Source organism: Sinocyclocheilus rhinocerous, unplaced genomic scaffold, assembly GCF_001515625.1.
Source record: "Sinocyclocheilus rhinocerous isolate Xijiao unplaced genomic scaffold, SAMN03320098_v1.1 scaffold478, whole genome shotgun sequence".
In the NCBI taxonomy this organism is placed as follows: Eukaryota; Metazoa; Chordata; class Actinopteri; order Cypriniformes; family Cyprinidae; genus Sinocyclocheilus; species Sinocyclocheilus rhinocerous.
The window spans coordinates 2329011-2356482 of NW_015651483.1; the positions used below are offsets into that span (position 1 = coordinate 2329011).

At 36.0% G+C, this 27472-nt stretch overlaps 1 protein-coding gene across 1 annotated transcript in view; it reads left to right on the forward strand.

The window, feature by feature from the left end:
• Positions 1–27472, forward strand: part of LOC107712836 (trafficking protein particle complex subunit 8-like) — a 67013-nt gene that overhangs the window by 3488 nt on the left and 36053 nt on the right. The window contains exons 2-15 of the mRNA XM_016518199.1: positions 988–1182; positions 5177–5260; positions 7830–7919; positions 8427–8601; positions 10271–10424; positions 11500–11584; positions 11700–11962; positions 14345–14460; positions 14532–14682; positions 14814–14914; positions 18502–18607; positions 18781–18912; positions 24109–24333; positions 24606–24612. Coding sequence (XP_016373685.1) covers positions 988–1182; positions 5177–5260; positions 7830–7919; positions 8427–8601; positions 10271–10424; positions 11500–11584; positions 11700–11962; positions 14345–14460; positions 14532–14682; positions 14814–14914; positions 18502–18607; positions 18781–18912; positions 24109–24333; positions 24606–24612 — 1884 coding nt within the window. The remainder of the gene's footprint in view (positions 1–987; positions 1183–5176; positions 5261–7829; positions 7920–8426; positions 8602–10270; positions 10425–11499; positions 11585–11699; positions 11963–14344; positions 14461–14531; positions 14683–14813; positions 14915–18501; positions 18608–18780; positions 18913–24108; positions 24334–24605; positions 24613–27472) is intronic.

Below are 27472 nucleotides of genomic sequence, written 5' to 3' on the forward strand. Positions count from 1 at the left end.
TAATAGCATGTTGAAATATCTCATGTAAATGTTCAAATAAAGCTTTGAAAAAGTTTAATAAAAAGGTAAACCTCACATTTCAGCCTTTAAATAAAGAAAAAGATATAAGTAAAAATGATAACTGATTAATAAATGATTATATGTATTTTATCTGCTCCATAAATAATACTAGATACCTTATTGTTTAAATGTGTAGAATCCACATAAGCTTGTTTTTCATCAACCGGTCAAAATTTACAGCAGGGCATGCAAATTCGGTCCATTTTTGACCAGACAGAAACTGCACCCAGACTGAATGTAAATATAAGTCTCTGTAAATCCACTCGCTGACAGCAGGTGGCGCTTGTGGAAAAGCTGAATTAGAGCTGTTTCCCGTAGCCTCCGTGGACAAAGCAGTATTGCGATTAAAAACACTTCAATTATGTATTACATGGAGCGAAGATGAAAACAAAATGCCATCGAATCATTTCTGAAGACAGTCAGAACCTTCAGAGATACATTTATATAATTAATTCATTCATTCATATATTCATTTTGATAATTCTCTTAGCACTCTTTTAAAACCTCCCAGCTTTTCCGCCCTGTTTTCACTCAAAACGAAACTACTCTGCGTGCTGTGCGCACGTGAGACTGTTACTTAAAACTGTGCTTTATGCTGGACAGTATTTATTTATCGCGAGTTGTTCAAATCGCGGTAATCTAATACGGCTTTAATGATAATTAAAAGATGAAACGGTAATACTAACCGTGGGGAATTTTATCATGATTTATCGTCAAACCGGTAATCGTTACATCCCTAGTATAGATATCGCTATTGATAATATAGATATCTTTATAGATATCGTTCTTGGTGTGAAGTTGTGAACAGGCCTTTAGGTCTAGAACCTAGAACCTAGAAAAAAAGCTTCAGAAGAATAAGCAGCACCATTATTAATTTGACACCAGCCAGTTCATCTTCTTTTTTTTGCTGCTGTTACCGTACTGTAGGTCACCTGCGTGACCCCAATAACCAGGTGGTTGTGGTGAAGGGCCTCCGGATCAGCGTGACTGGGATCAACACACGGCCTCCACAGACCCCAGAGATGCACAGACTCCTCAGCCAGGCGGTCTCTGTCTGCCAGCCTCCTGAAGGATCGCCCGCCAACGTCATCACGGCTGGAGACTACGACCTCAACATCAGCGGTAAGTGCTTGCAAAGAGTTTTCTGTACACTTTAACTTCACCAGGGGAAATCTGTAGAGGACCTGATTATATTACTACCACATTTTTAAAGTAGGAAAGTGGAAATGGCCTGAAGTGAACAAAAACGGGAACTGAGAGATTGTTTCCTAATGCAGCATATGTTTACGCAGCCCTTGCAGAATCTCCAAAATGTTGATCAGTTTTATGAAGTATGTGACTATTAGTCAGCTGTTTTGCCTGTGGATTTACATGTATGGGTGGGCAATATAAGCAGTCACAGTTTTCTTCATTATGGTAGCAATATATATCACAATATACAGTGATATGATGCACAGAAAAATAATAATTCTAATTTCCAAAGTAATGACAGACCTTTAGAAAATGGGATAAATTTGGATTTTATACTATTCATACAAATTTTATAGTATTTAAGGTCATGTAGTATTTAAGGTCTGCAGTTAAACAGCTGTATAAATAAAGAAATACTTTGGTGTTTTATCCTTTTTTAATGCAAAACACTCTTTTATCTATATTAAAAATATATATAATAATTATAGTTTCTGTTAGGTGTATGTACATTTTAGAAAAGGAATAAGAAAATTACAACAAAAAAAAAAGACAGAAAAATGGTTTGATCTCTAAAAAAAAGACTAATAATTATAGATTCTGCAGGGGGGGGGTGTAAACATTTTAGAAAAGCAATATGAAAATAATAAAAAAAAAATGTTGTGTAGCTTCTTCTGGACAGAAAAATGTTTGGATCTCACTGTCAAAAAAAAAAGAAAGAATAATTATGTCAGAAAAAAGAAAAAAAAGATAATTATAGGTGCAGGGGGCTTGTAAACATTTTATGAAAGTTTTTAATACATTATTAATATCAAATTTTTTTTTTGAATGAGACTCATTTCATAGTAGTTTCTCATGTCAGCACCTGATGAGGGCAGCAAAGCCCTTGAGGGGAAAAGTGAGAATTAAATGTTGTAATTGTCCATGAAATTAAAGGGTTTGGTTTGCATTACACATTTGTTTTATCATTTCTGATCTTTTTTTTCTTTTTTTTTTTCAATTTTTCTTTCCCCCCCCATTCTCCAACTTCTCCTGTGGATGAATTCTTGGTAAGAGCTCTGACCCTCATACACATGTTTTCCTCTGGTGTGTGTATGCCAGGTCACACACGTGTGCTATGCTGTGCTGTTACGTGAAGTGTTTGGTCCCTACTCAGATCCTAGGCTCCCAGTAGAGCCCGTCCCCCACGTGGTCCCTTTGCTGCACCCTTCACTTTGGTGGGCCTAACAACAAACACCTGAGATTTAGATACTAACACACCTCTCTACACCAGCAGCATCCTCCTTTTAACTGAATGAACATATTGCACCTGAATATGAGAACAGAGTCAAGATGCAACAAACAGCAGCGTTAGCATACTTGAATATGTGAACTTCACGGTTGGTTGGTTTGACTACAAAGCTAAGGTCTCAAAACTCTATGCTCTAAATTCAACATGAAATCAAAACTGTTCCTACGTACTTAAATGCATAATATATTCCTGTTCTTATTGTGTCAGTTATTTTAGTATTATATGTACTGTTATAATATGTTATTTATATTATGAATGAATAAATTAACTATAATAATATTAATTAATTATATTTAATTTTATATTTTGAGTAAGCTTTATTATTATTATTATAGCTTTTTATTTTTATTTTTACTTTTCATTTTCATTTTAGTTTAAATTTTAGTAACTTTTCAAATTCAGTTTTACTAATGTTACTTCAGTTTAAATTTATTTAAGTTAGTAGCCAAGACAAAATTTTTAATTTTTCAAGTTTAAGATGATATTTTTTCATGTCATTTTTATATTTTATTTTACATCAACATTGTTTCAAGTAATACAAATGCTATTTTAATAAACTTTTAATTCGTTTTTAGTGAACAATATCAACACTGTATTGCACATTATTTATCAGTGCACATCATTCCAAATGTTAATAAAAATAACATCTTCCAGCTCTGAAACAACTTTTATTTTTAGGTGATGTCATCTAGGACCGGTGGGCGGGTAAATTAAGGTTAACCAATAGCCAAGTAGCTAGGCATTGCTTTAGGCTTAGTAAAGCATCCTCTCCAAAATTTTACAGATTTACATGCAGAATAAAGTAATGTAACGGGGGAATGGGGGAAGTTACCTTTTCAAAAGATGCTTTTGAAAGTGAACTTGACCTTTAGCCTTCATATCTAAGCTATTATTCCAGTTCCCAGCAGGTAGAGACTTAAATAAAGCCTGATTCCTTAAACAAAATGATCATCCCATCCACAATCTGCAAACTCACTTTCAGGGCTCTGATTGCTTTTCACAATCCAATACATTCTGAACGAAACAAAAAGGACGTTGCACTCTAAATTTGATCATACAGCGTTCTGTTTCCCTCAGAAGTGTGTCACTTTATGGAAGGAAGAGGGGTTGCGAATGGTCTTTCATGTTGATTTTAAAGCATTGGTTTGCTGTGTGTGTGCTGTACTCACCCTGACCAATAGATTTCTCTAGAAACATCCAACTCCATTATTTTTATTTTTTTTACTTCTGCTTCTGCTAGAACTGGTACCAGTAGTTTGTGTTTTATGTATGTTTCAAGGGCGAAGTATGTTACATGTTGTTCATTATATGTAATTTTTCAGTCTACTTCATTATCCTACATTTAGTAGATTGCCTTTTCACACAGCGGGAGATGCCAACTGAACGTGCCCATGTCTAAGCTAATCAGGAAAATGTGATTTTAGAATAATGCTCATTTGCTTTCTGGGTCTGCAGTGCGAACTCAGTTTAGCACATTGTCAAAGTTCACTTCTGTTAAAGTTCCCCTGTAGTCAAAAATGTTATCCGTTAAAACTAATCTTCGATCATCTAAAATACATATTTAAATGTTTTTTTTTCTTGTGAATTTTTTTTTCTCATGCCTTAAAATAGCTTGAATGTAACTCTACACCCTTGCCTCATTTACTATATGCAGATCTATGAATATGCAAATTAGCCCCGCCTCCACTCAGTCACACCAGCCAGGGGTAGTTCACAGAAAATAAAAGTCAAAGAAATAGTTCACCCAAAGATTAAATTTTGCTGAAAATCTAATCGCACTCAGGCCGACCAAGATGTAGATGAGTTTGTTTCTTCATCTGAACAGATTTGGATAAATTTAGCATCACTCGCTCACCAATGGATCCTCTGCAGTGAATGGGTGCCGTCAGAATGAGAGTCCAAACAGCTGATAAAAACACCACAATAATCCACAAGTAATCCACATGACTCTGGTCCGTCAGTTAACATCTTGTGAATTGAAAAGCTGCTTGTTTGTAATAAACAAATCATTAAGATTTTTTTAAACGTCAAACCGCTGCTTACGTTTTGTCTGAATAAGGAGAGAAATATGCACAGATTAAGGAGTATTTACAACCAAGAACCATCCAGAACAGTTTTAAACAAATAAGTCTGTGGGTTTTGATGTGAGAGAACAACAAAGGATGGACTTTTTCACTGGAGGAAGTGTTATAATGGATTACAGACTTCTATTTTGGCCAGAAGCGACGGTTTAAAATGGAAACGCCTTTATGATGGTTTTGTTTATTACAAACACACAGCTTTTCGCTTCACAATACATTAATTGATGGACTGGAGTCATGTGGATTAATTTGGTGGATTATTATGATGTTTTTATCAGCTGTTTGGACTCTCATTCTGACGGCACCCATTCTCGATCTTATGATGTATTTTAGCTCCTGGTAAGATTGTAGAAAAGCATTGCAAATATCAGTATCTAAAATAAACGGACAATTTTTTACAAACACAAAGAGCAATTGGTCTTGACATTTTGTCTGTGCAGATCACAGGTGCATCGGCAGGGTTTGGGGTGGGTTGTGTTTTGGTTTTGGATGCCTTACGCTTCTGTGGTTCCTGTCCGTGAGCTTTAACCAGACTGCCTGTCTCTTCTCCTCTCAGACCGCACGGTCAAAGCGAGCGTTCCCTGGTACTCTGACTGGAAAGAAACACTCACCCAGCTGAGCTCGTCCAAGTACTACACAGGTATTGCCTTCCTTCCCCTGCTGGGAGTGCGCGAGAGGGCTTTCCTCGGTCGCCTTCTCCACGTCATTTCCCGGCCCGGCTCGCTCTGTAGCAGAACTGTCACTAAATCTTCTTTCCTCTTTCCAATCCAGCTTCCTCCACTTTCTGATGATGTTGGTGGTGGTTCTTTAGCTTTGTGTGTGTTTGAGACTCATTGGGCTGAAACTCTCAGTGGTAGACGTGTTCATAGCTTTGTCAAATAATGGATTGGCGATCTCTTCAGTTACTGTACATCCAAATAGTTAGTGTTCCAATTGACAATCAGTTTTGACTGAAATTTAAGTGTAATTTTTTTTTGTTTCAGAAATGTTTGGGTTCAGTTTGTTTGTGAGATTTTAGTTCAATGAGTCATTTTACCCATTCAGTCAGAATGTGTCTCACTTTATAGCCTAGTTTCTTTTCCTCTTTAGAGCCATCATTCCTTTTGCTGTGAAGTAGAGATTGACTTTACATGCGCTTTTTCTGAATTCAAGCAGAATACATTTTAACGTAGTTCATCAGTTTGATTTAATGTGAAATATTGGTTTCTTTCTGTTAAATTTACAGTTAAAAGCAACTGTGGTAGCCAGAAATTCAGAAAATACTGTAACAATGTTTCCAGTATTATGGTTGGCATATTTGTGCCTGTACGAGGCCAATACTCATATATACGTAGACATGCACAGGGTCATAAACACAAATAATGCAATAAACATTAACTAAATAACATAAAATATAACACAAAACACCCTGATGTATATTACTGATGACAATAAAAATAAGCTAAATTATTTAAATAAAATATATTCATATATTTTTGTCATTCAATGACTTCTGGTAATGTCCTTTTACTGTTTTTAACAAAAAGTTTATGGTAATTCAAAGTTTTTACTTCCAACAACCATAAATATGACTGTATGTGACATAATGCAGAGTTAAACCAATTTAAACCACATTTTTTCACTGTATTTGGCAAGATATCTATCAGTCAAACAATTAATAGGTTTTTCTGTAGCATACAATATAAACATTTTTTAAACACTGCATTGGTACACTAATGCTCTGTTGAGTAAAAAATGTGGTGATTATTTAAATGTTTGGATTTTTTTCTTTACTTTTTTCTTTACTATGTATTTATTTAGGATGTGCAAAACACTTTTTCAAAAATGTTTGGTTAAGTTTTGGTTTTAAGTTTGGTTTTGAGACATCATTTTTTTAGAGATATACTTAATCACTTCATATTATGAATTATAGAGGTTACTTCAAATTAATAATTGTAATTATGATTAAAAATGCTTTAACAGCATTACTGCAGGGGGTATGCTAATTACAATGTTCATTATCCAAAAATAGTATTAACAGGTAAAGTTCAGTTAAATATTTCATTGTCCCTCCTACATAAAAAAATATTAAGTACAGTGTACAAGTTTTATGAACAATGATGTTTGCTTTAAATAATAAAATAATCTTTGCAATATAAGTATCTGAACGAAGTCTGTATAAAACATTAATATGGTACATGGTACAAATGTCGTCATAGGATAGACTTTGGACCTTTTTAGGACCTTGGTCCAAAAAAAAAAGTTCTGCTTTAGAGCACAAATAAAAGTTAAAGAAAAAGTATTTAAATTAGCCTATTTCTTCTCACTAGAATGTTGTAATTATAATTACCAGCGCTACTGCAGCCAAGTGGTGCGCTTCATTGATTTTAATGAAAGTGATATGGTTTTGTTGTTTTGTAGTGTAGATATGGTGTACAAGCTCTACCCTCTCTGAAGTGCATACCGTGTGCTTATTGTCATGAATGATTCTGAGGGGGCCATTGATTTAGACGAAATGTCAAGGAACTCAGCTAATGAAGCTGGAGCATAAAAATCAGTGCATCCTCATCTTCCCCTCATAGCTGGATAGAATTAAAATTGATCATGAAAATTGATCATGAATACTAATGTTTCAACCTGTTTTGAACATCCTGTTTCTCTTTTAAAAAAAAGGGTTGAATGCAGATTAGGTCATTAAGTGTTCAAAGTGATTTAAGGTGCGAATGTCTGTGGGACAAATCTAGTAATTTCAATAAGAATCCACACAGGAATTTCGCCAAAAGATTTTGCAACCGGTTCAAGTTGCTTCGTAAACCCAACAGGAAGCATACATCTCTACATTGTTAACAATAGACAATAGACTTTTTTGCACACAATATTTCGCTCATGTGACCTTGATCTTTATGCTTTATATTTGCAGGATAAGAAAGAGCTTTTATGTGCCACTTTTTTTTTTTTTTAAGAACTGTAGTAACATCTAAATAAACGATTGGGAAAGTATTAGATTGTTGGATTTAAACATTCTTGAATTATATTTCTGTTTTATTGCTGTAAAATAGTCTTGCTGTAAAAATGTGATCTGTTATAATTTCTTGCATTTCTTGGGGGGTTTTCTATTCGTCTTGGCTTTCATAATGTGCTTCTCTCCTCTTCCGCCTGGAGGGCGGTCACACGGCCTGTAATAATCTTGTTTCTGAACAAGACAATATTTCTTTGTGTTTATCTTACAGCAACAACACCATGGTTTGAGACTTATCGGGAGAACTTCCTGCAGTCCATGCCAGCATCAGAGCACGAGTTCCTCAACCACTACCTGGCCTGTATCCTTCCAGATTCTTTGCTAAAAACTCTACCTCATTTCTTTTTATGCTTGTGTTTTTCCTCTTTCTTTACCACGAGGGACGCATTGAAATTTGAACCATATATAACATTCAGCTAAGACTGCTATCATGTCATGATGTATAGTTTCTATAGTAAATGATTTAATAAACTGGCAATTATAAATTATAATCCGCACTGTCTATTGATGACCAAACTCTGCATTTATTTGATCAAAACTACAATAAAAATCACCCATTGATTTTACGTATTATTACGTATCACATCATTCCAATATGATTACTTACCCCAAACTTTTGAATGGTAGTGAATCACGCTTGCTAACAATAAGAAAAATCCAGACTTTTTTTTTTTACCCAGTCTGGCCAGATTTTTGACCTAATTGGTTTTTAAAAAAGATGTACACAGAAGCACAGTATAGCACCCTTTTCTGTCAATCTCAGTTTTGTTCATCTGTATTCTGCGAGATCTCCTGAACTCGGCTGCAGGTATGTTGGTGGTGTCGTCCTGTGAGGCGGTGCCGACAGAGCAGTTCCTCAAGCTGTCACAGGAACAGCACCGAATCCAGCACAGTGGGGAATACACTCATCCCAAATGGTTTATCCCCAACACGCTCAAATATTATGTCCTGCTTCATGATATCAGTGAAGGAGACGAGCAGAGGTGTGTGTGTGTGTGTGTGTCTTAAGTGTTCTCTTATACCTGTGTTGCTTGTTTCCTTGGTTATGTTTTCTTCTTTAGTTTTTTTCCCCAAACTTTTACACAGTCAAACAGTCACACATGCCACACATAATGGTAAAAGGGATAGTTCACCCAAAAATGTGAATGCTGTCATTATTTAATCAGCCTCATGTCATTCCAAACATGCAACATCGGTTTATAGTTATAAAGGTTGGTTCCAAAAAGAATGTAAAAGTACCATAAAAATAGTCCATAAAACTGTATTCTAAGTCTTAATTTGAAGTCATTATTCACTCAAAATCTTCCCCTCCAGTGAGTTCATTTAAAAAAAAATAAAAATAGGGGGATGAGTCACTAAAACCTTAACCACTAAGGTCTGGTTTTACAGACAGGGCTTAGACTAAGACAGGATTAGGCCATAGTTCAATTAGGACATTTAAGTAATTTTCCATAAACGTGCCTTAGAAGACACATTACTGGTGTGTGCATCTTGAGCCAAAACAAAGGCACTGATATATTTTAAGATCAGTCAGTTCAAGTTTCTTTCAGTTGACACAGCTCAGACTTACATTTTAGTCTTGGACTAGGCTTAAGCCCTGTCTGTGAAACCGGGGTAAAGACACTAAACACTAAAAAAGAGAAAAATTTTAAGACGTTTGTAAGAAGTGCAATTCTTTGAAAATGATTGACTTTTTTATTTCTTAAGAAAATTCTGGAAATTTAGCATTGCATCACTTGCTCACCAATGGATGCTCTGCTGTGAATGGGTGCCGTCAGAATGAGAGACCAGACAGTTGATAAAAACATCACAATAATCCACAATTCACACAACTCCAGTCTGTCGATGACATCTTGTGAAGTAAAAGCTGTGTGTTTGAAACAAATCCATAATTAAGACATTTTTAATTTTAAACCATTGCTTCTGGCTTCATGAGTTTTTTTTATCCATAAAATTTTTATATGAGAGGACAACAGGGGATGGACTTTAACTTTTTAACTAACTTGATAACTTTTTGTTCTTTAATTACTTTTATTTGTGTTTTTGTGTGCATTTGCATAGAGCTGCGTGTATGTGAGCATGCATTCTCTCACGATTCATCATTGTTACTTTCACTGGAAAATAATTATTAATTAAACCGCTTTTAGAATGTAGCTGATGTCTGGAATAAATGGCCAGCACCTAGTGAATCATAAATGCTTTGAATGCAGTTCAACGCTTTTGATATTCCAACTGCTTGTTCTGATTCTGCAATTAAACGAACAGAGTTGATTAACACTGGAAACATGTATCCAACACTGCCTCAGGGATTAAAACTAAAGTGATGTCAGGAGAAAACATTTCTGCTTCTCCTTTGTAATTGCATACATTTAATTAGAGAAAGTAGTATGAGTAAAATAAAAATGAATCTTAAAAGCAACATGAACTGCATTTGCAAAGCATTTTTCTATGAATATTAATTTTTGACGTCATCCACTTCTTCCTCAGAGAGTTGTCTGCATATAGATAAGTTGCCAATCACGGTAATCGTATGCTGCCTGCAGCCTCAAAGTCTGATGAATAGAAGATAAGCTGACTGTGGGGAGAAAGATTAGGCTGTCATATATATTTATGATGGTATAGAACAAGCATTGATGTCTCTGTGTCTCTCAGGGCGGACTCTGTGTACGAGGACATGAAACAGCGGTATGGTACTCAGGGCTGCTATCTGCTCAAGATAAACTCCAGGAGTGGTAGCACTGGTGCGGACGAACAGATGCCGGACCCCTGGAGTCAGTACTTACACAAGACCAGCATACACAACCCTGTGAGTGCCACAACCTCACTTCAGGCTCTGAACATACAACTCCTAAACTTCTGATTATCGTCATAAGGTCTGGTCTACATAGCAGCTTATTGTGGCCAAAAATTAAGTTTTGATAACTAAAACCTTGCAAATTCAGGGTGTAAGTGCAATGCAGTATTTTATGTTTACTAAATAAATTTATGGACCTTGGTGGAACAAATCACAAATATTTTATTATAATATAAAAAGAATGTTACACGTAATAATCTACATTTTTATAGTGTTCTTCCACCGTGGTCAATACAATTAAAATTAATTTACCAAATATTATGAAATATTGTTCTCAAACTTTTGTCAGCCGAACCCATTTAACCTAAAATATTTCCTTGAAGTACGACTATGAATTTTAATATTTAAATGTTGTTAATATGTTAATATTTCAATAATATAATTTAATTGTTTGCATGTTCACGGCTTTCTGACAATGCTTAATGGTCACATGAAATGCAGGCAAACATGTTTTTTTTTAAAACTTATATTCATTTGACTTTTTTATGATAATTAGCTTTTTGTCAACTCGCAAAGATCATAATGTAAAACTTCTATAATACTTTTTTATTTTTTTATTTTTTTTGTGCAAAATTTCCTCGTTTTTTTTTTTCAGTCTTTATTTTCACAAAGTTATCACAAAACAGCATTGAAAAATTTGTTAATGTAAAAATAGTAACATTTAAGTTAGCTGGTTTTACTCGAGTAAAAAATATTTAATACCGCTGAATCAGCATAAATACATTAATGTATACCAACAAAACTAAATTCTATGGGTTAAGTCAGGTATAAAATAACTTTAAGGTAACAATTGCAGGTCATAATTTTTACAGTGAATGTGAATTTGTAAAACTAAAATTACATTATTGTAGTTAGAGACTTACTTATGTCATGAAAAAATAATAATTACTGAAATTATTTGCTTCGTCCAACATGTATTGGCCTTATGGAATTACTCTGTTGTATCGCTGTTAGATTTCTCTGAATTTGGAAAATTTAATTGGATCAGCTAAATGAAATGTTCCTCATCCCTGGTGGTGTTTTATAGGAGCTATATGAAGAATCTGCAGTGAGTAATGCGGTTGAAAACAACATCGGCGCAGAGGAAGATGGTCTTGATCCCTCCATTAGAGGTTAGTCCAGCACAGTTGAACCCCATTATCAGGGATTTTGGTTATAAGCCTCATATTGATGAGATTGATTGAATGATTGTCTAATGTTAATTAGATGGTCCTCTCGTGTTTGCAGATGACAATGAGACTCATCCTCTGCAGCTGGACCAGCCCACTGATGCCGGTTACCCTAGCAACAACGCCAGTCAGTCTGTAAACAATGTGGATATGACGAGGCCTCAAAAACAGGCCAGCGTGACCTCTCACACCACCCCGACCCCTCGAGGAACCTGCCTGACCCTGAACGACCACGACCACATCCGGCAGTTTATCCAGGAGTTCACCTTCAGAGGATTATTGCCGCATATCGAGAAGAACATACGACAGCTAAACGACCAGGTACATAAAGGCAAACCAGCCATGTATTTCATCTAATTCATCTCAAGTCTCTGTATTGATTGACTCTGTCTTCGCTTTTCCTGGTAGCTGTGTATTTTGAGATAATGCCAAGTTTGGGGGCTGTAAGATTTTTAAAAGTTGAAAAAAATGTATTCTCAGCCAGGCTGCATTTATTTAATCAAAGATATACTAAAACAGTAATATTTTGAAATATTACAATTTAAAATAACTTTTTGCTATTTTAATATATTTTTGTGAATGTAATTTAATTTATTCATGTGATGCAAAGCTCACGTCACCTTTCTTATTATTATCAGTGTTAAAAACATTTGCTTAATATTTTTTGTGGGAAAATTTTTTTCTGGATTTTTTGATAAATGGAAAGAACAGAACAGAGAAAAAAATAGAACATTCTTTTTTTTTTTACATTATCCCTACTGTCACTTTTGTTTAGTTTAATGCATACTTGCTGAATAAAAGTATCAATTTCTGAAGAATATTATTAAGTACTTTATATATTGCTTTTGGGGAAAGAAAAAAAAATAGAATAAAGAAATAAAATTAAATATATATTATGTATATATTATATTTTAACAAAAAATATTTATTTATTTGTTGCTTTCCAGGTACTGATATGTACTGATCTTTTCCATCTGTGCTGATAAAATAAACAGAATGAAGAAATTAAAAATAAAAAGAAGCAACAGAGAAACTAAACAACATTAGTCTCGTTTAAATTGTATTGTATTGTATTCTGTAAAATCTTATACATTAAAATCACTCAGACAGTCATATTTTCCTTAATATTGGCCCCAATATCTTATTATTTTTTGTTTACCCCCTAACATGCATAACTTTATAATTCACTCTGTATAGTATTAGTTTATTCCTCCATTGTTTTGTTGTAGATTTATTTGCAGTTTTCCTATTTTTAATATGCAGATCTTCGCTGCATTCATACTAGGGATGCACCGAATGTTCGGCAACCGAATAAGAGAAAAGACCGAATAAATTGTACAGAACACTGACGTGACGCGATCAAATAGAGGCGCACACTAATGCAGCAAACATGTCAGCAGTGTGGTAGCATTTAAAAGTGTCAGAGAAAGACGCAAAAATCATTACAAGCACCGACAGCAAGATACTGTTTAGTACTGCATCACGTCATGTCTTCGATGAGAAGAGGAAGGGGTGATTGTTGCTGGTTACTGTATGACTGATGACTGAAATCGCGAAATGCCCTTAAACAATTAAATAAACTGCAGAACGTTGTGTTTTCTAATACACACACGAATTGCATGTATTCAAACAGTGCTGTATGAGCTCGCGGCACCAGGGTTCAAAGTCAAAAGCGCGAGGGAAATCTGTGCTGAAATAGTGTTATTCGTCAGTTGCTCAGTAACATTTTAATGAATTTTTACAAGGCATGTGACAATGCGATACGTGCAACAAACGTCTTCCCAAATTCGTAATGAGAATCATTTATAAATTTACTGTTGTCAACAAAAAGAAGCACTGAAGTCGTCCTGCGGGTTTCTGCCAAAATAAAAGCTGAGAAAAAGCAAGAACTCCATCAACATTAATAAATATTATTATTGTAATTTTACTGTTGTTCTGTAAAATAAAATAAAAAAGACAATAATAAGGATAATAATAATTGCAACAGCTCTATTAATAAATGTATTATAGCATTCACACATAGTGTTCAGACTGGGATCTGTAATATTTTCTAATGTTTTAAAAGAAGTCTCTTCTGCTCAGCAAGGCTGCATTTATTTGTACAGTAAAAAATACATGCCTGATTCAAGAAGGGGGTCTCAAAAATGGCCCAAAAAATATTATTTTACTAACTTAGTTAAATTGTGTTTTATTGGTATAATGTCTGCTAGAATGTTAAAAAATATTCAGTGTTAAGTAAATATTTTGAAAGCACATTTTGGCTATTTAATTTATGCAATGGTGAAAAAAATTGGCAAAATGGGGAAAAAATGCGAAAAACGTTGACGCGAAAAAAGGCTTCGGCCAAGAATTTTCATTTCGGTGCATCCCTAATTCATACATAATAAAGCAGTTTTCATATTTTCAAAATAAACCTCACCCAATATGCTTAAAGGGGTCATATGATGTTGCTAAAAAGAACATTCTTTTGTGTATTTGGTGTAATGAAATGTGTTTAATGCGATAGGCTACTCTTTTACTCTTACTCAAGTAGTTTTTTGGACAAGTACTTTTACTCTACTCACACTACATTTTTTGGAAGGTAATGGTACTTTTACTTGAGTATATTTTTTCAGTACTCTTTCCACCACTGTATATATTGTATATATATATTTCTAAAACTTGTTCTGCATTTACTTCATCTTTATTTATCTCTCATTCTAGCTTGTCTCAAGAAAAGGTCTGAGCCGATCTCTTTTCTCTGCCACTAAGAAGTTGTTTGGTGGAGGGAAGGTCCCAGAGAAGAGTATTGCTGAACTAAAGAACACTGCAGGGCTGCTGTAAGTGACTTGAAGTACAAATAAAATAGTTTTTGTTGTTCTCACCTGACTCTTGACCCCTGTGATATCAGCTATCCCTCAGAGGCTCCAGAGCTTCAGATCAGGAAGATGGCCGACCTCTGCTTCCTCGTTCAGCACTATGAGCTGGCCTACAACTGCTACCACACTGCCAAGAAGGACTTCCTCTCTGACCAGGCCATGCTGTATGCCGCTGGAGCACTGGTGAGACGCACACCACAGTCATAGTGCAGCTGCTGCTTGAGATTAGCTCCACAGATAGGCACTCTAGCTCTGTTTCTGTGGATTATCAGAGTAGTACTGCCTGAACTCGCCTGCTGTCTCTGTCTCTACAGGAGATGGCTGCTGTCGCTGCCTTTCTGCAGAGTGGGGCACCCAGGCCGTACCCAGCACACTACATGGACACGGCCATTCAGACCTACAGAGACGTGTGCAAGTAAGAACATGCATTCGCTTGCGTTTGGTTTTGTAGCATGTTACTGCTTCGTTGATTCATATGGAATCATTTTCCTCCCACCCCCATTTATATAGTATTTGGTAACATAGTATAATTGTTTTAGTATTTTAAATGTAAAATGTTTAAAAACAAAATTAAGTAAATCTAATGCTTTTAAAAATTAAGATATCGTTTTAGTTCTTGCTTTATTTTGAGAATTGTAATTCATTAAGTAACTAACCATTTGAATTTTTGCTTCAGTGTTTCATACTGAATTTCAAAAATAAGTTTAGTACTTTACTGTTTTTATTAGTATTTTAAATCAACGAATGAATAAATTAATACATAAAATGAGTTTGTTTTTTTTTCTTTCTGTTTTAGCATCATCAGTTTTTGTTTTAATGTTTTTTTTTTCTTTTTTGAATAAATTAAATTTAAATTACATTTATTTTAGTTCTTGGATATCATAAATAGGCTGGACATTTTTAGGCCGGACATTGCTTCATGTGCTTTTAGAAATTAGTTTTTTGTTTTATTTTTATTGTATTTATTATTATTATTATTAATTTAATTTTATTTTTTATTTCATTTTATTTTATAAAATAAATGAATAAAAAAAATCATTTTTATTCTTGCTTTCTTTTTTTAGACCAGACATCACTTTGTGTGACTTTTAGAAATTTGTTCAGTATTTTAACATTTTGCTATTACATCAATCAATAAATCAATCAGTTGTCATTTTTGCTTCATCTTTTAGGTCAGACATCAGTTTGTTGCTTATAGAAATGAGTTAAAAAAAAATTTTTTAACTAATAAATAAATTAGTGCTGGACAATCCAACATCCAAAGTAAAAGTTTTTGTGTACATAATATATGTGTGCGTACTGTGTATAACTGTAAGTGTATTTATACTGTGTATAAATACATACATGCATTTAAATATTTAAGAAAAATTTTATGTTTATATATTAAATATATTTATATATAATATAAATTATATGAATATAAATATATGCATGTAAATAAAGTTAAATATTTTCAAAATATATACTGTATGGGTGTGTCTTTATATATGCATAATAAATATACACAGTACACACATACAGTGGTGTGAAAAAGTTTTTGCCCCCTTCCTGTTTTTTTAATTGTTTGCATATTTGTCACACTTAAAAGATTCAGATCATGACAAACCTTTTTAGTTTCTGAGACTCTCCAGTACTGCCGCACGGGGTCTTGCTTTCCCAGCATGCACACTCCTCTTTAGCCCCGTTCACGCTGCCAGCGACTTTTTGGCTGTATGTCGCTAGACTCTGTGCTGTGAAGATGCTTGTGGGCGTTCCAACTGCTGCTTATATCCATGTATGTGGTTACAGTAAAATCATATAAAACTGTGAAATCGCTCAGGAAATCTGACCTGTCTTGCGGCACCTGCACTCAAGACGGTGACGTGTGAGCGCCACTGACAGATTCTTCACTCCCATTGGTTGTCGCTCGCGAAATTCGCTGTTCATTTGCATAAAGTGAAACAATTCTTAACTTTTGTCGCTTGACTCGCCTCGCTTGACACGCCCACATTCTGTCGCCAACGGTCACTGTCGCTCGTGTCGCCGGAAGTTGCCAGCTTTCCATTGAAAATTAATGGGAGCTTGTCGCTGTGTGTCGCTGGCAGTGTGAACGGGGCTTTTCTGCCAGTGGATAGTAATCTCACACAATTAATGTAGTTTGTATTGGGGTTTTATTGGTTGGTCTTAGGACTGCACGATTAATCAAAATAAAATCGAAACTGCGATTATGGCTTAGTGCGATTATAAGATCAAAGATGCTGTGAATATATGTGCTGCGAGTAAAGTGTGTTTTTACACATGAGCAGCTCATTATCCGCCAGTGTTCGCAGCATCTCAGAGTGGCTTGATTCGCAGTACTACTGTAAACCAGAGCCGGCTCTGCTATAAACAAAAGCTCGTAACGCTTGCCCCGCCTCCAGGGTCTTCTGTTTTGGAACTGACATTGATGAGCGGCGCTGCATGTAAAAGTTTCAATTATTTTTTTTAGCGTGCCACTCACGTGCGAGACGCTGCAAAAGACACGAGCGCAATGCTCATACACGTCCGTATAGCACCGACTACACACGTGGTAGTATGGATTAAAAAAACGAAATAACTGACATGAGAAAATACCGTCCGGTTTCGATCTCTTTTCGATTAATCGTCCAGCCCTATGAAATAACCCCCATATATAGCATGCATGAATCACCCCGTAGCAGGTGGAGCTGGGAAGGTGGAGGGTTTCTGAAACACACTGCAACTGCTACAGCAATTAACGATTAATTACAGATTAATGACAGCGATTAATGCAGCACGCATTTTCTGTTTGACCCGTTGCCTAGCCTGTAGTTGGAGAAATGGAGATGCACAGTGTTGCCAACTCAACAACACATAACACATAATTGGACAAACCTTATTTCGTTTCTGAGACTCGCCATTACTGCCGCTCGAGTGCAAGGTCTCTCTTTCCCGCTGCACGCGCACCTCTCTCTCTGCATCTGCTATGTTCAGTGAGCGGCTGAGAGGAGCAGCGCTTTCAGTTAAACCACATATTATATTGCTTCTCTAATTTTACATGCAAGTATAGCCGAAATCACATCACAGCTGTGTATTTGATTTGATTTCATCAGACGATGGCTCGATTATAAATCAGGATTTTTGTGCAGATTAACATCTTGGAAGGGAGAGCTGGTTATGTAGTTTTAATCGGTCGCGTTTCAGTCATTATTTCATATTCATTCTGTAGTATGACAACAGAAACGGTCAAATATATCAATGACAACCATTTTATTGAGAATTTAGCTGCATCAAAATACAGTATGTGGGCACAGAGAGGCAAACAAATGTAATAATAAATAATAAATGTACATTTTGCATGTTCAGAAGAAGTCTGCGAAAATGTAAACAGGCTTGTGTAAGTAAATTGCTCAGTGCAAAGAAAGCGAAGTAATAGGAACCTGGTATTTCTATGCTCTTTTTTTCATGTGTCTAGTAGACATGAACAAGTTATTTGAAACATGACTAGTCTTCATGCTCTATGTTGACTATGGTTTCACTAATAATAAACATACATTTGCATAAAGCATCCATATTTGTCCATGCCCATGTTGATTAGAGTATTATAAACTTGAAAAGTATTAATTTAAGGTACATTTAGAACAGATAAAAATGTTCGATTAAGTTGCGATTTAAGCACGAGTTAAGTCTTAACCATCATGCTATTAATCGCGATTAAATATTTTTAATCGATTGACAGCCCTCGATTATTCGCAATTACTCGTTGCCCAGCACTAAAATAAATATGTATATACATTTTCATTCTTGCTTAATTTTTTGAGACTTTAAATGAGATTCTGTTTTATTGATTTTATTAGTACTTTAAATAAATAAAATGAATTTTAGTTGTTGCTTCTGTTTTTTGGTCAGACATCAGTTTATGTTGCTTAAATGCTTAAGTACTTGATAGATCATTCAGATTTAGTTGGAAACCTGCATGCATATGATGTGTGTAAGACATTGGTTTTTTTTATGTTTTTGTCACAGAAACATGCTATTGGCTGAGCGGTGTTGTCTTTTAAGTGCTGAGATTTTGAAGAGTCAGACCAAATACTCAGATGCCGCCACACTTCTGATCAAGATGACCAGTGAGGTGAGCTCAAGTCCCAACTGACAGCGTTTCTGAGTCACATCTAAATTACTAAAACTAAACCAAATGTTTTAGAAGCGTGCAATTTCAAACTAAATTGTTTTCCCCTTCAAACTCACGTTTTTGGCTAGGCCAAATGCCAATTCACATCACTTCCTCTTTCCACTCTCTGCTAGGACTCTGACCTGCGGAGCGCACTCCTGTTGGAGCAGGCGGCTCACTGCTTCATTAATATGCGTGGCCCCATGGTGAGGAAGTTTGCCTTCCACATGATACTTGCTGGTCATCGTTTCAGCAAAGCTGGACAGGTATGACGGCAGACACAAGAAACACTTTACTAAAATGTACGCGTCTGTCATTGTCAGCATTAGTAATCAGTAATAAAACATGTATTATAAGGGGTATTCAGATTTTGTCTTTGAAAATGCAGGGCCTTGGAGTAAAAAAGGTTGATATGCAATGCATTAAATGGATCAAGAGTTGAGATAATTAAAATATAATTTTATCGAAGACCTGCCATCTGCTGAAATTACAGATATTTTCCCTTATGACATCCTCAAAGTGGATGAGATCTGCATTGGATAGATTTATCACTTTCTAAGCATTTAAAGCCATTGCAGCCAATCCTCTCAACCATTAGTGGGACATGGTCAGTGCATAAATGCAATGGAATGAGGTCATTGTGACCTCTGATAAAGAATGTTTAGTAAGTAAACCCTAAAAACGACTTAGAAGAGAACATTTAAAGCTTAAACCTGTGGATATGAATGGGAAACATTAGGGGTGGGTGATATACCGGTAGGCACGATTATCTGATAGAAATTGTTCAACCAGAAGAGATTTTGGACTATCATCTCTATTGCGGTTACACACTCAGGTGACGTTGCTGTGCTATGTGGTCACGAAAACGTATCGTTTGCACACGTTTTTATGCATTGCTGTTTAAAAATAAATAATTTTAAGCCATTAAAATGCAATCAGCAGTGAAAGAGAACTCATTTGGCTATATGCGCGCACTGTCTGAGAGACTGTTTCTGAGCGCTGAGCTCAGAGAGGCGTGCGCACGAGAAGACGGCGCTCATAGAGGAGTATTGAACAGTTATTTTTGCCGCTTTATAAGCTTTGAACAGTTAAATACACACACTTTTATGTGTCAAAATGCCCATCTTTGCAAGTATCCTCATAAACACAGTAATTTAGGTATTAAGTGAAAGCAAACAGCTGAGAAAGAAAACATGTGTAACAGTATATTGGTCGATATCGTCGACTTGATTGCACAAATACTATTTAAACTGAATTGAGCTGCATGATGACATCACTGAATTCAATGATGAACTGCCTTTAACTGAAAATTGAGTGTTTACTCTTGTCCTTTTGCATTATTGACACACTATTTTTCCGGTTTAATACTGTAAAGCTGCTTTGGCACAATCTGTATTGTTAAAAGCGCTATATAAATAAAGGTGACTTGACTTGGATCCGGGCAGCTCTTAAAATGACAGCAGTCTAAAATTCCTGCTGTCTGTCATTCATGTTAATCAAACAACAAAAGAGAGAATATCTCTCACTGCTCTTGACTAAATCACTTAGTCTTTAGTCAAGAAGTCTTTTGAAAAACTGGTGCTGGCCCACCTGAAGGGCATTATTGAACCCTTACTGGATCCTCTTCAGTTTGCCTACAGAGCAAACAGGTCTGTGGACGATGCAGTAAACATGGGACTGCATTATGTTCTGCAACATCTAGACAGGGACTTATGTGAGGATCCTGTTCGTGGACTTCAGCTCGGCCTTTAACACCATCATCCCAAACCTCCTCCTGCCCAAACTAACTCAGCTCTCCGTGCCCACCTCCGTCTGTCAGTGGATCAACAGCTTCCTGACAGACAGGCAGCAGCTAGTGACACTGCTCTTCACCAACGACTGCACCTCTAAAGACCCCTTTGTCAAGCTCCTGAAGTTTGCAGACGACACAGACGACACCGGCCTCATTCAGGACGGTGACGAGTCTGCTTACAGACAGGAAGTCGAGCAGCTGGCTGTCTGGTGCAGTCTCAACAACCTGGAGCTCAACACGCTCAAAACTGTGGAGATGACCGTGGACTTCAGGAGAAACCCCCCTGCACTCCCCCCACTCACCAGCATGGACAGCACTGTGACTGCAGTGGAGTCATTCAGGTTCCTGGGCACCACAATCTCTCAGGACCTGAAGTGGGACACTCACATAGACTCCATTGTTAAAAAGGCCCAACAGAGGTTGTACTTCCTTCGCCAGCAGAGGAAGTTCAACCTGTCACAGGAGCTGCTGAAACAGTTCTACTCCACCATCATTGAATCCAGCTCAGCTACCAAATCTGACCTCAGAAGACTACAGAGGGTAGTCCGGACTGCTGAGCGAATCATTGGTACAACCCTCCCTTCTCTCCAAGAACTGTACTCATCCAGAGTGAGCAAAAGGGCTGGCAAAATCACTCTGGACCCCTCACATCCAGCACACACCCTCTTTGAACTGTTGCCATCTGGTCGACGCTACAGAGCACTGAGCACCAGAACGACCAGACACAGGAACAGTTTCTTCCCTCAGGCAATCCATCTCATGAACACTTGACAATAACTGTGGAACACACACTATTTATTCACTCATACACTTATTTATCTAACACACATACTCAGTCTACATTTCAATTTGCACATAATATACCTGTACATACAACTGTCGATTTGTATATTTTTATTCCTTATTTACTTGTTCTATTTTTTATTATCTGTGTTTTTTGTTCTGTCACTGTCATTCTGTTACACTGTGGAAGCTTCTGTCACGAAAACAAATTCCTCGTATGTGTAAACATACCTGGCAATAAAACTCATTCTGATTCTGATTCTGATTCTGAAAACATTATCATGAAGTTTTCTTTTGCTATTTCAGCAAATGGGTATGCAAAAAATTTATTTGTAGTACTCTCCCATTCTCTGCTCTCGAAAGTTTACCCAACTATGATGACTTCCGCTGAGAAACGCGGTAATGTGAAAAAGGTCTATAGACTTGTCGCCACCAACTGGCGTAAATGTTATGTGAGCATTGCAGAAAACATTAAGGGAACGTTCCATTTTATCATTTTGCAAACATTGTGGAAAAGTTCGTTTTAAATGTTCTCTGAACCATCCGAAACTAATAAGTATTAAAACATTTTTAAAAGTTAGACGAACATCCAACTTAAATTGTTTCAGAAAAAAAACAAAAAATGTTGCTTCATAACTTTGAGAAAACCTTGCATTCCTGTTAGCTGGGTATTAGCATAAAATCAGCCACTAGCCAACCTGCTCTCTAGATATTAGCATCAGCCACCGAAAAACCCATTTAAATGGACCACTAATAGAAATATATTGTAATGTTCATTTCGCAAAGCCTGCGACTAGGGATGGACGATATATCAGTAGACATGGTTAACCAGTAGAAATTTGTCAACTGGTAGAGATTTTTTTGACTATCGTCTCTATCGCGGTTACACACTCACGTGCTGACGCTGCTGTGCTACGTGGTCATAAAAACGTATTGTTTACAAGCATTTTTAAGCTTTGTGATTTAATAACAAGTGATTTTAAGCCGTTGAAGCACAATCAGCAGCGAAAGAGAACTAATTTCGCTATATGTGCGCGTTGTCTGGGAGACTGTTTCTGAGTTATTTTTGCCGCTTTATAGGCCTTGAATAGTTAAATACACACTTTTATGTGTCAAAATGCCCATCTTTGCAAGTATCCTCATAAACACAGTAATTTAGGTATTAAGTGAAAGCAAACAGCTGAGAAAGAAAACATGTGTAACAGTATATTGGTCGATATCGTCGACTTGATTGCACAAATACTATTTAAACTGAATTGAGCTGCATGATGACATCACTGAATTCAATGATGAACTGCCTTTAACTGAAAATTGAGTGTTTACTCTTGTCCTTTTGCATTATTGACACACTATTTTTCCGGTTTAATACTGTAAAGCTGCTTTGGCACAATCTGTATTGTTAAAAGCGCTATATAAATAAAGGTGACTTGACTTGGATCCGGGCAGCTCTTAAAAGGACAGCAGTCTAAAATTCCTGCTGTCTGTCATTCATGTTAATCAAACAACAAAAGAGAGAATATCTCTCACTGCTCTTGACTAAATCACTTAGTCTTTAGTCAAGAAGTCTTTTGAAAAACTGGTGCTGGCCCACCTGAAGGGCATTATTGGACCCTTACTGGATCCTCTTCAGTTTGCCTACAGAGCAAACAGGTCTGTGGACGATGCAGTAAACATGGGACTGCATTATGTTCTGCAACATCTAGACAGACGCAGTACACGTAGCAAGGTTTTTTTTAAATAATATAATAAATGAAAAGAAAACAGAATAGATAGAATAGAAAAAGAATAGAGCAAGCTAGTGTTAGAGGTCTTTTTTGCTTTTGTTAACTGTATAATGGATGGCGATGGTGCCGACGCTGATGGCTGCCTCCGTGGCGTGCTCCGCAGTTGTTTATTGTTCTATACCTGTACATACAATTGTCGGTTTGTATATTTTTTATTCCTTATTTTACTTGTTCTATTTTTTATTTTTTATTTATTTTTATTTTTTATTATCTGTGTTTTTTTGTTCTGTCACTGTCATTCTGTTACACTGTGGAAGCTTCTGTCACGAAAACAAATTCCTCGTATGTGTAAACATACCTGGCAATAAAGCTCATTCTGATTCTGATTCTGACTTTTGTAACTTTAATAAGAAGAAATATATTTTGTTTACACAGTGACGAATATGCAGTGTTTTTATATATTTGATTACTTTATACAATGTAGCATTTCTTATTTAATTGTTCTACTGTAGTTTTTTGTCCTGTTGCTTGTAATTAGTTTCTTATTCTTATTTAATTGCTGACTGTTTACTTGTCTTCAGTGACTTTTTTTTTTACTTTAGGCTAGTATTAGTTTTTTTTAAAGATGTTGACACTGGTGACAAGAATTATGATATTTATATCATATTATGATATTTGAATCAAAAATGTTGATATCATAAAGACTTTATTTAAAGCAAAAACCATTATTTTGTGATGCATGTCGTTAACGTGAACTAAAATTATTCATATTGTGATATGAGTTATTGATCATATCGCCCACCCCTCGGAAACATACATACTCTTGCTCTATTATGTGACCATTATGCCAGGCCTCATCTTGAGTGTCAAATGCTGATACCTTGCTAACTGATAAAGTTTGATTGACTCATCTAAGTTTGCTGCTTATTGCCATGAATTAATCAAAAGCTTACAAGACATCTGAAAAGGCACTGGCTCTGAAGTGATCAGAAAAAGCTGTTTACTAAGTCAGATGAGGTCAGGCTGTCAATTTTCACCTGGAAGCTGATGTTGCTTTAACAGCTGTGAAAGCTATTGACGCAGTAATATGAAGCGCTCTCACGGATACAGACGCAGTCTTTTAATATGTCAGTCAGTTCACACTGTCTCTCTTTCTGTTACAGAAGAGACATGCATTGAGGTGCTACTGCCAGGCTTTGCAGGTGTATAAAGGTAAAGGTTGGGCACTGGCTGAAGATCACATCAACTTCACCATCGGTCGGCAGTCCTTCACTCTGCGGCAGCCAGACAACGCAGTGGCCGCCTTCCGGCACATTCTCATCAACGACAGCAAACAGTCGGCTGTACAGCAGACTGCTTTCCTCAGGGAATACCTCTATGTGTACAAGGTTAGAAACACACACAGGCATCACATTATGTACAACTTAAGGCTCATTCACACAAAGAACGATAACCATATTAACGTCCATACCAACAGATGATAAAGAGAAGGCTGCAGTTATGTCATCTCCCACTTCAAATGCTTGAGATTGCCCATCAACGTTTTTATCATTGATCAGCTGGGAAAAGAAAAAATTGTTCTGAAAGTGATTCACTAATGTTATCGTTCTTCTGTGTGGTTGTTGCTATAACTGTGGTGTGAACTTCCCTATTCTCATAGAATTACAGTGATTATTAAATCTATATAGTTAACTGCCTTTTGTGAACGAGCCTTTAGTCAAGATGAAATAAAAAATAATAGTAGTCAATAATAGTCATATTTGCTTTTTATAATAAACTATTCACAATTAATTACATAAATATGTTTGAATGGTACAAGTGTTCTGATAGTGTAATGAAGAAAAGTCTCTATAAAGTATGACAGTTTTGTTAAAATATTACAAATATTTAGAAAGTTTTTGTCTAGCATACAGTATCAAAGTCATGTAGTGCAACCATTGATATTTCAGAATTTTTAATTAATGGTACTAAATACTCAATGTTCAAATTTTGGGGTCAGAATATATATATATATACGTATATATATTAGGGCTGTCCTCGACTAAGGATTTTTCTGGTCGACTAGTAGTCGTTCATTTTAAGCATTAGTCGACTAATCGCACGTTTATTAATGAACCATTTAAATCATTATTATGAGCCTTTAATTGCCTATGTAGCCTAATATGCGCTCAAGTGCACAAATAAAGCTTGTCACAGCGCACCGGCAGAAGTAATGGTTATGAATGTGTCAGTGAATAACAGTAAAGAGACTGCATTAACATTTTAATAATTTTATAAACTAGCGCTTTCTTTGTTTTCGGTTTAAGAGATGAGGTCGACTGACTTGTCATCTCCGCAGTACTGCTGCGCCTGTATTCATGTTTCACACGGATTACATAATCTGAGAATATTTGTTTTCCATTTGAATTGGTTCATTTGAAAGTAGACATTTCACTCTCTATAGATATATTTTTCATGTCCGTAAGGTAAAGATATAGGCTACACGGTGTTTCGCGCTCAAGTTCACAGAGAACGAGATGGCAGAAAGCGCATCCTGTTTGCTTTCATTATTTCACAAAAGCGCAATTTGTTTTTATTGTGAGTGCACACAAATAAACGTCTTTACAGATTTGAAAGATGTATTACTCTTATCTGTATGAGCAAAAATTACCAGTATTTTAAGAGCAAGTGAGCGCAGCGGCGCCTCCATCTGTCCTGCAGTGAGCGCTACTGTTCAGCTCCACACTCTAGAGGCCTGCGCGCTTCCGCAGAAATATATCTTATCTGGTCCCGCTCCCGCCCGCGACATTCATGTTTTGTCCCGCCCCCACCCGAAAAAGCCCGCATAAAAGAAAACTATATAGATTTTTTTTTCAGGACATCGAAGAAATTTACGTGAAATGGTTCTGTAACATCTCCTAAGCTCCACAACATCCCAGCATAAATGCTCCCGATAAAATATTTGTTATTTAGGCTGAGTATCAACATTCACAATCACAAACCACTGTTATTTTTTAACAGAAAAGCAAGCATGGGCTGCTGCGTGCATGGTTTGGCATGGCAGAATGCGAGCAGCGCGCTTCCTTTATTATCACTAAATGTGCCGATACGAGTATCGGTACCGAACTGTTCACAGGGCAGATTCCAAATGGAAGTGATCAATAAATGTGCATAATAGTGACTGTAAAATATGTATTTAAGGGATGGAAATGACATTTTTATATTTGGGACATAGTAATTGTACTACTTTGGGCTGTTTTTTTTTTTACTGGCATGGGCTTGGGATGCATTAAAAAAGGTCTTAAAAGGTATTAATTTTAACTCCATGATTCCTGTATATACCCTGTATTTAACAAAATGTTCATGCTGCTCTCATGCATACAATGAAAGTGAACAGAGGTTAGGGTTGGCAAAATCCCTGCCAAAAATGACAAAACGCCATAAAAGTAGTCCATACATTTTTAAAGTATACTTTTTTTTTCCAGCAATGATGCATTAAACTAATTAATAGTGGCAGGTAAATACGTTTTGTTTTATTTTCAGTTGTTTCAAATTAATGCTGTTATTTTGAATTTTCCGTTCATCAAAGAATCCTGAAAAAAAGTATAACCGTTTACACTGATAATAATAAGAAGCTTCTTGCACAGGAAATCAGCATATTAGATTGATTTCTGAAGGATCATGTGACACTGAAGACTGGAGTAATGATGCTGAAAATTCAGCTTTGCATCACAGGAATAAATTACATTTTACAAAATATGAAATACAAAACAGTTATTTTAATTTGTAATAATGTGTCACAATATTACTATTTTACTGTATTTTTGGTCAAATTAATGCAGCCTTGGTGAGCAGAAGAGATTACAAAATCTTACCAACCCTAAACCATTCAACGAAATATCCCAACAGACTGTAATATAAGTCGTTATTCATACAAAAAGCAAGCATATTGCCTAAGAAGTGAACTGAACAATGATATAATTGACTGTTCCTGCACACTAATAAACATAGCACAGTGCCAGTGTCATGAATGCCATATTTTAACATCCAGATTAAGTTGCGATGACCTTTTCCCCATCATGCCCACAAGTGAAATGAAGATGAACACAGCACAATTTATATACTCAGATAAAAAAAGTAATTTCCAGCGAGAACTTCAAATGAGACTCAAAAAAGAGGAGCAGTGCTGAGGGGCTTCTCCTTACATGCCAGAATAAATTACATTTAAAATGAGAGAAAGGACATGGACTACCACATTCGATATCTGCAACGAGCTTCACTTCAATTAAAGAGATGCAAACAAAAAGACTGATTTTAGGAATATCACAGAAGTCAGATGCGTGTTAAAGGGGTCATATGACGTTGCTAAAAAAAGAACATTATTTTGTGTATTTGGTGTAATGAAATGTGTTTATTCGGTTTAAGGTTCAAAAAACACATTATTTTCCACATACTGTACATTATTGTTTCTCCTCTATGCCCCGCCTTTCTGAAACTCGTCGATTTTTACAAAGTTCATCGTTCTGAAAAGCGAGGTGTGCTCTGATT